Source organism: Typopeltis vanoorti, chromosome 13 (assembly GCF_054136105.1).
Source record: "Typopeltis vanoorti isolate ZY-2024b chromosome 13, IOZ_Tvanoo_1.0, whole genome shotgun sequence".
Taxonomy (NCBI): Eukaryota; Metazoa; Arthropoda; class Arachnida; order Uropygi; family Thelyphonidae; genus Typopeltis; species Typopeltis vanoorti.
In genome coordinates, this window is record NC_143561.1 from 31,783,530 (window position 1) to 31,796,756 (window position 13,227).

The 13,227-nt window shown below is 36.8% G+C and overlaps 1 protein-coding gene across 1 annotated transcript in view; it reads left to right on the top strand.

The window, feature by feature from the left end:
* Positions 1 to 13,227, top strand: part of Ptpmeg (protein tyrosine phosphatase Meg) — a 558,329-nt gene that overhangs the window by 489,452 nt on the left and 55,650 nt on the right. The window contains exons 22-23 of the mRNA XM_090403197.1: positions 6,212 to 6,403; positions 7,201 to 7,349. Coding sequence (XP_090259323.1) covers positions 6,212 to 6,403; positions 7,201 to 7,349 — 341 coding nt within the window. The remainder of the gene's footprint in view (positions 1 to 6,211; positions 6,404 to 7,200; positions 7,350 to 13,227) is intronic.

Here is a 13,227-nt window from a genome sequence, read left to right on the forward strand (position 1 = left end):
ATGTGTGAACAATAATGTGTAACCTAAGAGCAACAGCTCATCCAGGTTACGATATGCATAAAGTTACAAAAAGTTATATAATGCATTTTCGTTATATACACATATGTACATCCATATAATATAATAGCATAATTAAATCACAGGTGAGCTAATATGTACTGAGATAGTTGCATAACATTAATTAGGAACAAAATAAAACAAAGTAGTTAGATAGCATTTAAATTTTTACATTTTACACCTTCAACAGGATCTTTTTACTACCAATATGCAAAAACCAATCATTTATATTATTATTCTGAACAGAGCTTCTTCATTTCTGTGTGAAAATAAATATTCTTTTATTTGAGTTTTTTTTTTTTGTTTGTTTCATTGCTTACTGTTAAAGGTAGTGTGCTGAATATTTTTGGCACTAAATAAGTATAATGTTTGTATGTCGCTTCTTTATTTGCTTTAGAAACTATATATTTTAGGCCTTTATGTCTACTAAAGAAAGTATCTTGTTTAATATTTATGTATTCAAAGCTAGAGTCCTGTTATTATTATTATTATTATCTATTAGGTTACAAAGTTAAATTAAGGTGGAGAGTAACATGTTCATACAAAAAATAATAGATAAATAGATAAACAGAAAATTAAATTACTTATACAAGTATACATATAAATTGCAACTGGTATGAATATTGGCCAATAAAAAATGAAAAATTGCTTAGAGTCCTAAAGTCAGGGTTTGCTTGAAACTAAGAAATTCATCAGGAGGGATTCAGAGATCAGTTCATTTGAGGCTATCTGGTATGAGATAGAGGCCAACAGAATTGAATATGTAATTGGGTGATAATATAATGCAATGCTATAAGTCATGCTATAATCGAGAATGTAGATGAAGTGCATTCGTAATTATTATTGGGAATTTCAACTATAGGGACATAAGTTGGTAGAAGGAATGGTCACAGGCAGGGAAAAAAATGGATTTATACAGCTGTTGAGAGATAATTACTTGAAGAACATGTAATAGAGGGGGCATAAGGTTCAAGAGTGCTGGATCTGATCATTGCATTAGAGAACTTAACAGTAACCAATCTAGATACTCTGCTTTCACTTGGAGAAAGTGATCATATAGTTTTGACCTGGCAGATTGCCAAACATGCAGAATTTTCTGTTAAGAAAGAATATATGTGAGAATTACAAAGCAGGTGAGTATGACACACTGAGAAGGCAGCTTTGAACAGTGCCATGATGTAAACATTCGGAAAGGAGAGAGAGAGATGTTGCTGGTGCATGGGAGGTGGCCAAAGGGTGGTTGAAGAAAGCAATATCAGAATATATACTTAGTGTAAGAAGGATTAATCAGGTAAGAGTTAGATTAATGAATAGCTTCATTAAGCAGGAGTTCCACACAAAGAAAAGGATGTGGAGGGATTAAAAAAAAAAAGTGATCAACATGCCCACAAGCAGTATAAGTGACCTGTATGTTAAGGAAGGCCAAAGCTAATTATGAGAGAAAGCTAACTTCTCCCTTCTACGTGCTAGGCCTACTGGCCTGTTACAGAACTATCTTAAAAAACTTAAAAACTTAGAAAGCTGACTGATGAGGTCAAAAGATTTCCTAGAGTATGTTGATATGTGGCAAGTAAAAGGAGGAAGGACTATAGAAGGATGGATGACTTTAAAAAATGTTGATGGTAGAGAGTTAACAGAACCAAACCGAACAGTTGAATTACTGAGTGAGCATTTTTCAGGGGTGTGCCATCTAGGTGGTGAAATTGCATTGCCAGATGTGCCATTGACTGATAGGAAAATAGAGGTTGAAGAAATGGAGATTCTTAAAATATTCAGAACCTCAATATGAACATAGCCATAGGATTACATGGCATATCAGCATGTGTATTACAAGAATGTGCAAGGGAATTATCAGCTCCTCTGACCAAGCTGTTTAATTTAAGCCTCAGTACTGGTGAGGTGCCAGTGGAGTGAAAAGAGCAAACTAGTCCCTTTGCATGGAGTAGGCTCCAAGACAGAACTAGCATTTTATTGGCTAATCAGCATCTCAGGAGATGCTAAGACAGAATTTCGGACTGGGTGGATAGAAATATGATACTCTATAAGGGACAACATGGTTTTGTGAAGGGTAGGTCTTGCCTTAGTAACTTGCTTCTTCTTCTTTGAGCACCATCTCCTATCGGAGGTCGGCGACCACCTTGGCAAATTTTGAGCGATTCTCAGCTATTCTGAGCAGTCTTTCAGAGTTCATACCAGTCCACTGTCTGATATCTGCCAGCCAAGATTTTCTTCGTCTTCCTTGTCCTCTTCTTCCATTTATCTTCCCTTTTATAATCAATTGAAATATCTTATATTTTTCATTACGAAGTAATGAAAAATATAAGATGTAAAAATATAAAAAGATAAAATATAAAGTGACAATGGAATAAGATAATAAAAATGGATAGTCAGATATTGCTAGATTTGCAAAAGCATTTGACATGATTCAACTTAGAATTGCATAAATTGCAGCAAATGGGGATAGATATGAATTTGGTGATTTGGATTAGAGGGTGGCTGATGGACAGATGTCAGACTGGTTTATGAAAGAGTTGATTCAGGAGAAGGCAAATGACCTTCTCTTGTTGTTTGATATTTATATCAGTGATATAGGAAATAAATTCACAAGAAATATTCAGTTGTTTGCTGATGATGCTAAACTGGGGAGAGCAGCGGTAAATGAACGTTATCCAGAGATCCTGCAGGTGGACTTAAATAGACTAGCAGTATGGGAAAAGGTGAATGTCTATCAGTTTAATGTTGCCAAGTGTGAGGTGATGCACTTTGGAAACTGTTCACAAATTGTGTACTATATTGATGGAACTGAACTTCAGGAAAGTGATGAGGCAGGGAGTTGGGAGTGATTGTGGACAGGGAGTTGAAGTTTAGAGGATGTTTTGCAAAGATAACCAAACCAGCACATGGTTGTTGAATTGTGTCGTTGTTGAAGAACACACTAACAAGCAGGGATAGTGAGGTTATTGTTCAGCTATATGAAGCAATAAGGCCACATGTACAACTCTAGACTCCCTGATTCCTTGGAGATGAAAAAGTGGTGGAGAAGATCCGTAGGCAAGCAACAAAAATTGTGGCTGGTCTATGGAATGCTTCCTATGAGAAGAACTCGATTGTCTGTGGGCTTCAAAAACTAGCTAATAGGTGCAAAAGTGGAAACATGATAGAACCATATAAGTTATTAAAAGGAGTTTTATAGTATTGTCACTGAAGATTTTATTCAGTACATGGCAGGAAAGAAGTCACCCATGGCATTTGTGTAGTGTGTGGTTAACAAGGGTGTTAATACTAAATTTTATGCTTGGGGAATGGGTTGCCAGAGGTGGATGTGAGTGCTTTGTCAGTTAAAAGTAAGGAGAGATATGATAGGTGCTGTGTGAATAATAGCTAGTGTATGACTACTTGATCTTCTGCAATGAGTCTTCTAACTCTATGGGGGATACCTGTATAATAATAAAAATAATTTATTTCCATTAAATCTGCATAATTAAGGCAGTATATATTTGTCATCATTTCTACAACATTAGATTATGTTTTGATGTTTTCCTTGCATTACTTCATGTGGCTTCTCTTTACATCATCTTAAAAGTTCCACTCTGAGTGCCACTAAACTTTTTAAACAATGAAACAGACTTAACAAGTTAATTCCCCTTGATATATGTTTTTAACTACTTCACTTTGAGTGACCAAATTTTATGATGGTCTTTAGGATGGGCCTCTAGGTGGTCCTTTGACATCACCTCCTGTGCAGTGAACAAGAGGTAATCCCCAGAAGCTATATAAGGAGGGCGTAATCAATGAAGTGAGGAGCGGGTTCTTTGTATGGAGATGGTTGGTGAATGGGATACATTATCTGAAAGTGTGGTGAGTGCAGAAACTGTAAATGGAAATAAGGCATGGTTTGATGATTTTTGCATGAGAGTGTGGACCTCCAACAATGAGTCTTTTGACTTCATGGAGGTCTGATGTTAATAATAATAATAATCCTTATCATTATTGAACTGCCGTCAACTTTCTCCTCACCGCTTCTATAACTGATTGCTCCTGAATCTGAAATAAACTGCTCTGTTAACTTCCTCAACCTTTGTTATCTGTCATTAAATTTTCTGTTTTTTGCATCTTCCAAAAATCCACAAGCAATGAAAAACTTATCTGCACTGCAGTTCTTACTATCCCATTTGTAAATAAAAACATTTATCCATTACATAATGTCTTCAAGCACATCATCTCTAGGACCCTCAATGTAAAATTTACTTGCCCAGTGCTTTCTTGTGAGAGATTATCTCCTCCAAACTATCTACAAAATGCATCCTATCTACCACAGAAACTAAAGTGCCCCCCCATCCTCCAGAGGGGGGAAAAAACTGAAATATTTATTTCTTTACATACAGATGTTTAAAATGATGACTACTCTTACTACCTTCCACATTTCAGAATATTCCAATGTTTTCTCAACCAGACTTAGCAGGTTCCAAAGTCATTATTATTAAACCCTCCAGTTTGGACTAAACATGAAACTGGAGTTATTGCCACAAGACACCTTTGGTTATGCTGAATTTTTCTTTTGAACTACCTTTATACATTTGATATTAAACCATGGCTTGGAAAGTGAGCAAGAATTCAAATTGAATGTGGAAGTATTAGTCTGGCCATGTGAAGGATGAGCAGAAGTTCTAGCAGTTCATCTCACTTGTCACCCATGTAGTGTCAGATGACACTAGGATGGCATTAGTTGAGAGAAGGGGGGGGTATCTGCTGGAGAGGAAACATGCACAAGATTATCATCTAAATTACTAAGAGGAGAAGTGACATTTGTGGTATACCTGGAAGGAGAACTGGTTAACAAAAAAAATAAATAAAATAAAATAAAATAAAATCAAGGGTATGAGGAGAAGAGCATTATTGGTTTGGACTAATGGATAGATGTACACTTTGCATTAGATCTATAGCAAATACTTCTACATCTCTTCTAGTTTGATCAGTGGAATTTGAAAAAATTAAAAAGATTGAAAGGTCAGTGTGGTTTTCTGAATTTGGGGAACAGTAAACACAACAAATGATCAACATTACAGAATGGGGGTGAAAAGAATTATATGGAGACATTTAGACATAAACAATTAATTTAGATTGTAGGTATTAGTTGTTGCAACAGCAATTTGGATTTCTGTCAAAAAAAATAAATAAATACAATAACGAGTCTTGATATCTGTAAGTGATGATATATCATTTGTGTTGAAGTTTATGATACGGATATTGGAAGTGGATACAATGTAATTTTTTTATGTATTATTTGTTGGTATTAGCTTTTGAAGGATGAGGGTTTTTAATTGCAGTGATGCGATGATCATTTGTTACACTTTTTTGTGTAACAAATGATTTTTTGTGGTTTGATTTGGAATAGGTGAATTAGAGATTACAGACACGTATTGAGAGGAGATACTCTTGGACTTGTTGCCACTACTCGGATCCCTTTCCCCAAACCACACACACTCCAGGCACAATCTGGTAGAGTATGTGGCAGCTCATCAGGATGCCTCCTAACATCAGTTAGAAGGTCTTCAAAAGGAAGGGGTTTGGATCTCTAAATATGTTTGGCATATCCTTAAGGGGGGTATCACTCACACTATATGGAAAAGAAATAGCAAAACAGAAGTGTCTGGAGACCAAATATCACAATAGCCACCTTGTGCCTCCAATGAACAGTGGTGTTGTTGATTCATCAGGTGAAGATTATTTACCACTTAGTGGGTCTAGTTGGCATTTTCTCCAATTAGAAAGATATCCTTTTCAACAAGATTGCTTCATGGATTCTTCAGAGTCCCCTTTTGTGAAAACAGGCCATATCATGAGAAAACCGGATTGATATTTGTTTTTAATTTGTAACAGTATAATTATTTGTATATCTATTCTGATTCAGTTCGATAATGAGATTAAACTTTACAATGTTTTATATTATTTTCTGATTTTGTAATCTAAGATATGTATTATAGTAATTTATACATTTGTTGCAAGACAGTCTGATTTTTTGATCCCTGTTTGTGTAAAATGTAATAAATTCATGTGTACACTTTGATTACTGACTGTTATTTATTTATTTTTTAAAGTAGAATTTTGGTACAGTTTTTAAGTAAAATCATTTATTTTTTTGTGATTATTTCAGATGATATGGGAACAACAGTCAACTCTGATAGTAATGGTAACCACACTTATGGAAAGAGGTCGTACTAAATGTCATAAATATTGGCCTGTCCTCTTTGAAACTGTTGATTTTGGTCGGCTGCATGTTACCTGTGTGAGGGAGCAAGAGACTCCGTCCTTTGCCTTTCGAGAATTTACACTTATTAATGTGGAAGTAAATGAAAATATTTTCTTTTTCTTAATGCTGTTATTATTATTAGTAGTAGTAATATTTTTATATTTAGGCATTCTTTGCAGTGGATTCATTTATGTGAAAGTGAGGCCTGTCTAATTAGTCACAAGACAGGATTATTTCTTCACTTCTCACAGCAACAGAGGCCTCTTTTCTTCCTTTCTTAGGCTAGAACCTTTCTTAAAGTTCTAGCCTAGCATTTGGGTCTCAGTAATGTATGTTACTTCTAAAATTCATTACACAATTTTATGTCAACTACACAGAGGTTTCTTTCTCAGTTTGTAAATATTTTTGGTGACTTAATAGTAGGACGCACACCATTAGAATTAGATGTTTTGCATTGATTTTGATAGTATTTAGTATGTCTTTGTGTGTAGGTTGTGGAGGATGCATTAACCAATTTATATATGAAAATGCAATTTTTAAATATATAGATAACTTAATATGCTTATTTTTGTATATCAGTAATTTAGCATTTCAAGTTCAGCATACTTACTGGAGTACACTAGACTTAAAATGGAACTGCTGTTACATTCTTTATAACATTGCAATAATCATATAGCTGTAACCACAGCTATATGATTATTGCAATGCTTGTACCTAACACCATCAATAAAAAAAAAATTTGTGTATTTGCTTCCTTTCAGTTGACATATTTGTAATATTTTCCAATACATAAACTTTGCTTTGACTCCATTATATAATCTGTGGCTACATACACAACTAAATACAGTTAATTATTGTACAGGTCATATATAGTTTTTACTTCCCTCTTTCAGAATGATGAAGAACGTCATATTACCCACATGCAGTACATAGCTTGGCCAGATCATGGTGTCCCTGATGATGCATCAGACTTCTTGGATTTCGTAATGAGAGTACGGCAGAACAGGGTGGGAATGGTAGAGGCTACTATTGTACACTGCAGGTAAAAAGACTAATTCTGATTCTTCTTTGCACAGTAGTAATTGTTCTAATTTGACATTCAGCACACACATCATCATCACACTTTTGATAATTATTATCAAGACATCTACAAGATATTATGATGGATCATTACTAACTTCCTATTGACAGTTTTTCTTCAAATTAATCAGTTATATGTCATGACTTCAGTATATATTGTCATGTCTTATATTTTTGTCTTCTAAGGCAATTCTTACAGCACAGTGGTAAAAAACACTGACCAGGTATGCAGACAGGAATATATATATCCATACTTGAAGTAGAAAATGCCATCAAAAGCCTGAAATGTGGAAAGGCAGCATGAGTAGATGATATTCGACCAGAAATGCTCAAGTATGGAGGTATAAAAGTCGTACAGTGGCTTCACTACATAGTTCAGAAGGCCTAGACAGAGGGACGAATTCAAGATGATTGGTGTAGAGTTCTCATAGTACCCATATATAAAAAGGGAAATAGAACTGAATGTAAGAATTACAGAGTTATTTCCTTACTGAGTGTTCCTGGTAAGATTTATGCAAGTATACTTGAGAAACGGTTGAGAAGAATTGTGGAAGAAAAGCTTGGTGAAGAACAAGCTGGATTCAGGCAAAATAGAGGCTGTCAGGATCAGATCTTCACTTTATGACAAATAGTTGAGAAAGCATGGGAATATAACAGAGATCTGTATTTAAGTTTTGTCAATCTGGAAAGAGCATATGACAAGGTGCCAAGAGAGAGAAGCTATTCAATACGCTACAGTTATATGGTGTCAATGGGGCATTATATCAAGCAATACTTAGTCTTTATTTGAGTTGTAAGTCAGCAGTTTGAATTGAAGGAAGTACAGGAAGGTGGTTTAATGTTAAATCTGGTGTCAGACAAGGATGTATATTATCCCCTCTGTTATTCATTATCTATATGAATCAATGAAGGAAAGTGGTATTAAACCTGATATCAAAATTGTTGATGTTAATGTCAGCTCTTTGCTTTATGCAGATGATGTTATACTTCTAAATAAATCCGCTGCAAGATTCCCTGACTAAATTGAATAACTCTTGTAATAGATATGGTATAAAGGTCAGCAATAACAAGACAAAGATAATAAAAATAAGCAAAAGCAGTGAAAATGTCAACTGCATTGTGAATGGAGAACCTGTGGAACAAGTAAAACATATCAGCTGCTTAGGCACGATTTTTAGTGAAGATGGTAAATTAAATATGGAAATAGACAACAGAATCAACAAAGCTGGTATGGTAGGAAGTCAATTGAATAAATTCATATGGAATAAGAGAGAAATTAGTCAGAACACTAAAATAGCTGTATACAAGACAGTGTTCAAACCAGTTTTAACTTATGGATCTGAGAGCTCTGTCAGAAGTAAAGCACTTGACCAAAGACTAGAGACTGCAGATATGAGAGTCTTGAGAAAGATTAGGAGAACAAACAGATGAGATCAATGGCAGTATCGTATTAAAAACAAGGATATTAGGAAAGAACTTGACATTGTCAGCATCCAGGAATATCGTTAGCAGAGCTAATCTCAGGTGGTATGGTCACTTAAACAGAATGGGCAAGGAAAGATTAGCAAAACAAATGTTCTCTTTTTGGCAAGAAAATGACCCAGAGGACGACCAAGATATAGATGGATTGATATACGGTAAAAAGTTCCTTAGATGATAGAAATATAAAATCTGAGAATGTTGGAGTCTTGACAAGTAACAGACTGATTTGGAGGAGAATTGTAGATAGGAAGTTAGTAAAAATGTAAATTTTTCATGTAGTACTATCATATCCTGTTCACTCCTTGAGGGTACATTGCAGGAATTTGAAGAAGGCAATTCTTACTCTATCAATCCACCTAGACCTTGGTCTTCCTTCCCACTATTTTTCCCCTTCCTTTCTGTATAAATGAACATATCACCTTGGATGAGCTGTGGGGATGCTAATAATGTCAAGTTCATTCACATTAAATTGAAAATGTTGATACATATAATGCCACAATAAAGAGCCAAGAGGTTTTTTTTTTTTTTTCCCGGCAGCATAAATTAAATTAAGGGGATAATAACATACATCTTCAAGGCCCACCTTTCCTAATTGGGTTGTGGGGGTGCAACAGCTGTAAGAGGAATTTCCAATGGTCATGATCCTCTGCCACCAAGCTCAGGTGTTCTGGTGGGATTCCCAAACGTGTCCACCCAAGGTTTTGGATATAATCTATCCAGCGAGTCCTTGGCCTTCCACGTGTCCTCCCACCCTCTGGCTTGGCAAAGAGGGCTTGCTAAGGGAGCCTCTCTTGTGGCATTCTGACCAGGTGCCCATACCAACGTAACTGTGATCTCTCAACACGGAGAAGCAGTGGTTGAGTATTGAGGGTTTCCCAAATTGCAGAGCTTCTGACCCTGTTGAGTCTTGTCAGCCCCTCAACCCCTCGAAGGAACCTCATTTCAGCCACTTGGATTTGTGTCTGCATTCTTTTGGCCATTACCCAACTCTCATGACCATAGGTGAGGATGGGGACATAGACTGTATTGAAGACAGCCAGCTTTGCCTTCTGGCTTAACTCCTGCTTCAGTACTACCGAATGGCCAAGCTCCCCCAATATTGAGCTTGCTAAGCCAATTCGAGTATCTAGCTCTACATCCCATTTTCCATCATTCGTGAATATGGACCCAAGGTATTTAAACTTCTCCACCTGCCTCATTGGGACTCCACTTACATATAGAGTGCACTGGGATGGTTGTCTTGAGACCACAAATGTTTCAGTTTTGACCGCACTGATCTTCATTCCAGCATCTGCACAAACAACTACAAACCTATCCAGGGTCTGCTGGAGGTCATCTGTGGAAGAGCTAAGCAGAACTAGGTCACCTGCAAAAAAGCAGACGCCCAATGCTACATCTTCCAATTCTGACACACTCACTGCCTTGGCTGTGCCTATCAATCCAGTCCATAAATATTATGAAAAGGAGGGGTGACAGAACACACCCTTGGCGGAGGCCAACGGAGACCGTGAAAGGTTCAGACTTTGTGCTGTTTACCCTGACACAAAACTCTGGGCATTCATACAGGGACTTGATGGCAGCTAATAGTTGGCCATCCACTCCATACTCTTATACTACTTGCCAAAGCTTATCCCGAGGAACCTGGTCATATGCCTTCTCCAAGTCCACAAACATGTGTAGACATTCTTGGCATATTCCCAAGATTTCTCAAAGACTTGCTTAAAGTGAAGATTTGGTCAGTTGTGCTGTTACCAAGACGAAAGCCACATTGTTCTTCCTGGAACTTTGACTCAACTATGCTCCTGCACTGTCTTTCCAAGCACCTAGCATACACTTTCCCAGGCAGGCTGAGCAGAGAGATGCCACAATAGTTACTGCAATCCTTCTGGTCTCCCTTCTTGAAGACTGGTATTATTATGCCTGTCTGCCATTGCTTTGGTGCTCGCCCAGATATCCAAGCAACCTGACACACTCGAGTCAGCCAGAGAACACCATCTCGATTTAAGGCTTTTAGCATTTCGGGCCGAATTTCATCATTGCCAGCAGCCTTGCCCGATTTTAGCGATTTTATTGCTAAATGGGCCTCTTCTGCTGTGAGACTAGTCATTGCCCTGATCTGCACCTCTTGGATGTCCACAACTGCTGGGCCACCCAGGTTAAGAAGGCTCTCAAAGTATTCCCTCCATCTATGGAGGATATCCTTCTCGGTTGTTAAAAGTGCACCATCAGAAGCCTTAATTGCCCTTTCTGTGCACAATTTCCTCCCTCGAAGGCAGTGGATGTCTGCCAGAATACTTTGTTTGCATTTGCATAGGATGAGTTTGATCTTTCTCCCAAGGATTCCCAATCCTTCTGCTTTGCTGTCTTTACTGCCTCAGCATACCGCAAACGTATCTCAGGTGACCTGACCCTAAGCCATGTTAGGTAGGACTCCTATTTTGCCCGGACAGTTTTTTGGACTTCTTGGTTCCACCAAGATGTCCTTTTCTCACTACCCGTTGCCACGCCGAGCCGCTTTCTGCCGCAGCATGAGAGTGCAGAAGCAGTGATAGCTGTTCTGAACAGCTTCCACTCCTCCTCAACATCTGCAGTATGCTTGGGAATCTCTTTGAACCTGTAGGAAATGTCATCTGCAAAATTCTTCCTCACAGCCTCATTTTCCAATGATGTCTCCCATTTCACACGGTATAGCTGCTTAGGCTTACCACCGTTGATAGTAGCATTTGGTTTCTGAAGCCGTAGAGTGCACACAACAAGGTGGTGGTCAGTTGACAGTTCTGCCCCTCTTCTCACACGAATGTCCAACACCGAGGAAAATAGGTCTGCTGAGACTATAAAGAAGTCAATCAGAGACCGTTGTTCTAGTGTATCCCTGTACCAGGTATACTTATGGACTTCTCGGTGCTGGAAGAAGGTATTCATCTGAGGGGATAATAAATCCCTCATTATTTTAAAGCCGGATACAAAACTTGGAGATCGAAATCTAAGTCTAAGAGTTTCATGCCGAAGAACTATCGGCAAGTCCAAGCGTAAGTCAACACCTGGGTAGTACAACACTAAGGCAACTCGGAGCAAAGGTGGAGCAAGCTCCATCACTATCCTTAATATTTTCTCATAATGTAAAATGCAGCTCCTAGGAGATGTATTACTGTTTTACATTATGAGGAGAGGTCACTACCCAGACCGGTTTCGACCTTCATTGAGGTCTCATCAGTAAGTAGGTAGGCCTTCATAATACTAAAGTTTAAGTGAAACGAACTTACGTACCTCTACTATATGAATTGCCAAAACGGTGTACCCATATATTATTACTACAATAAAGAGCCAAGAGGCTCTTTTTTCCTTTTCTTTTCTTTTTTTTTCGGTTGTGTAAATTAAGTTAAGGGGATAATAAATCCCTCATTATTTTAAAGCCGGATACGAAACTCGGAGATCAAAATCTAAGTGTAAGAGATTCATGCCAAAGAACTATCGGCGAGTCCAAGCTTAAGTCATCACCTGGGTAGTACAACACTAATTACATATAATGCCAGTTAGTTCCATTAAATAATATTGATTTTTAATCAATTTTTTGATATTATGGAAAAATCAGTTTAACAAAATTGGGGTTTTTAGATATAAAATGTACTTTTTAATTTAATTCTTCACTAAAGGAAAATGTATAGCTTCTAATTGTGTATCTTATTCACAGGTTTCTTAGTTTGAAGAACAAGTCATATAAATGGATTCCAAATGAATGAGCCATTACCATTCCTCTGCTTTCCTTTTTAACAATATAAGAACATAAGCAGCCTGAGGTCATACATGTTTCATCTCAAAACTTATCAAACCAACTTCTCATCTTCTTCCTTCATTCCATCTACCTCTGTTGTTTGAAACAGTCTCCCCACCTCCTTACCATTTTTTTCCCATTGAATAAAAGATTCAAAAAAGCATGCTAACAGATTCCTGCTTCTCCTTAACCACTTGCCTACACATGTTATAAGTTTGATGGCATGTTATGTGTGGGATTAATAATACGAGAAAAAAAATATGCTTAAATCATCTGATATCAAAAAATAACTGAATAAAACTGAGAGAAGGGAATTAATTTTTACATAAATTAAATTAAATAAAAATTAAATTAATTTATATTTCTAGTGTACGCTGCCAATTCCTTAAGTATTTAGTTATCATGTTTAACTAGTGTATAAGCCTTTCTACAAGAATTTTACATAAATTGTTCAGATAATTGTTATTGTGAACAAAATATATATAAAAAAAGAAGGTATTATGTCTTATATGCATCACTTCAAAGAAATATAGTGAAATTGAAATGCCATCAACATCCTTCTAACCTATCCAGTGAAAAACAAAAT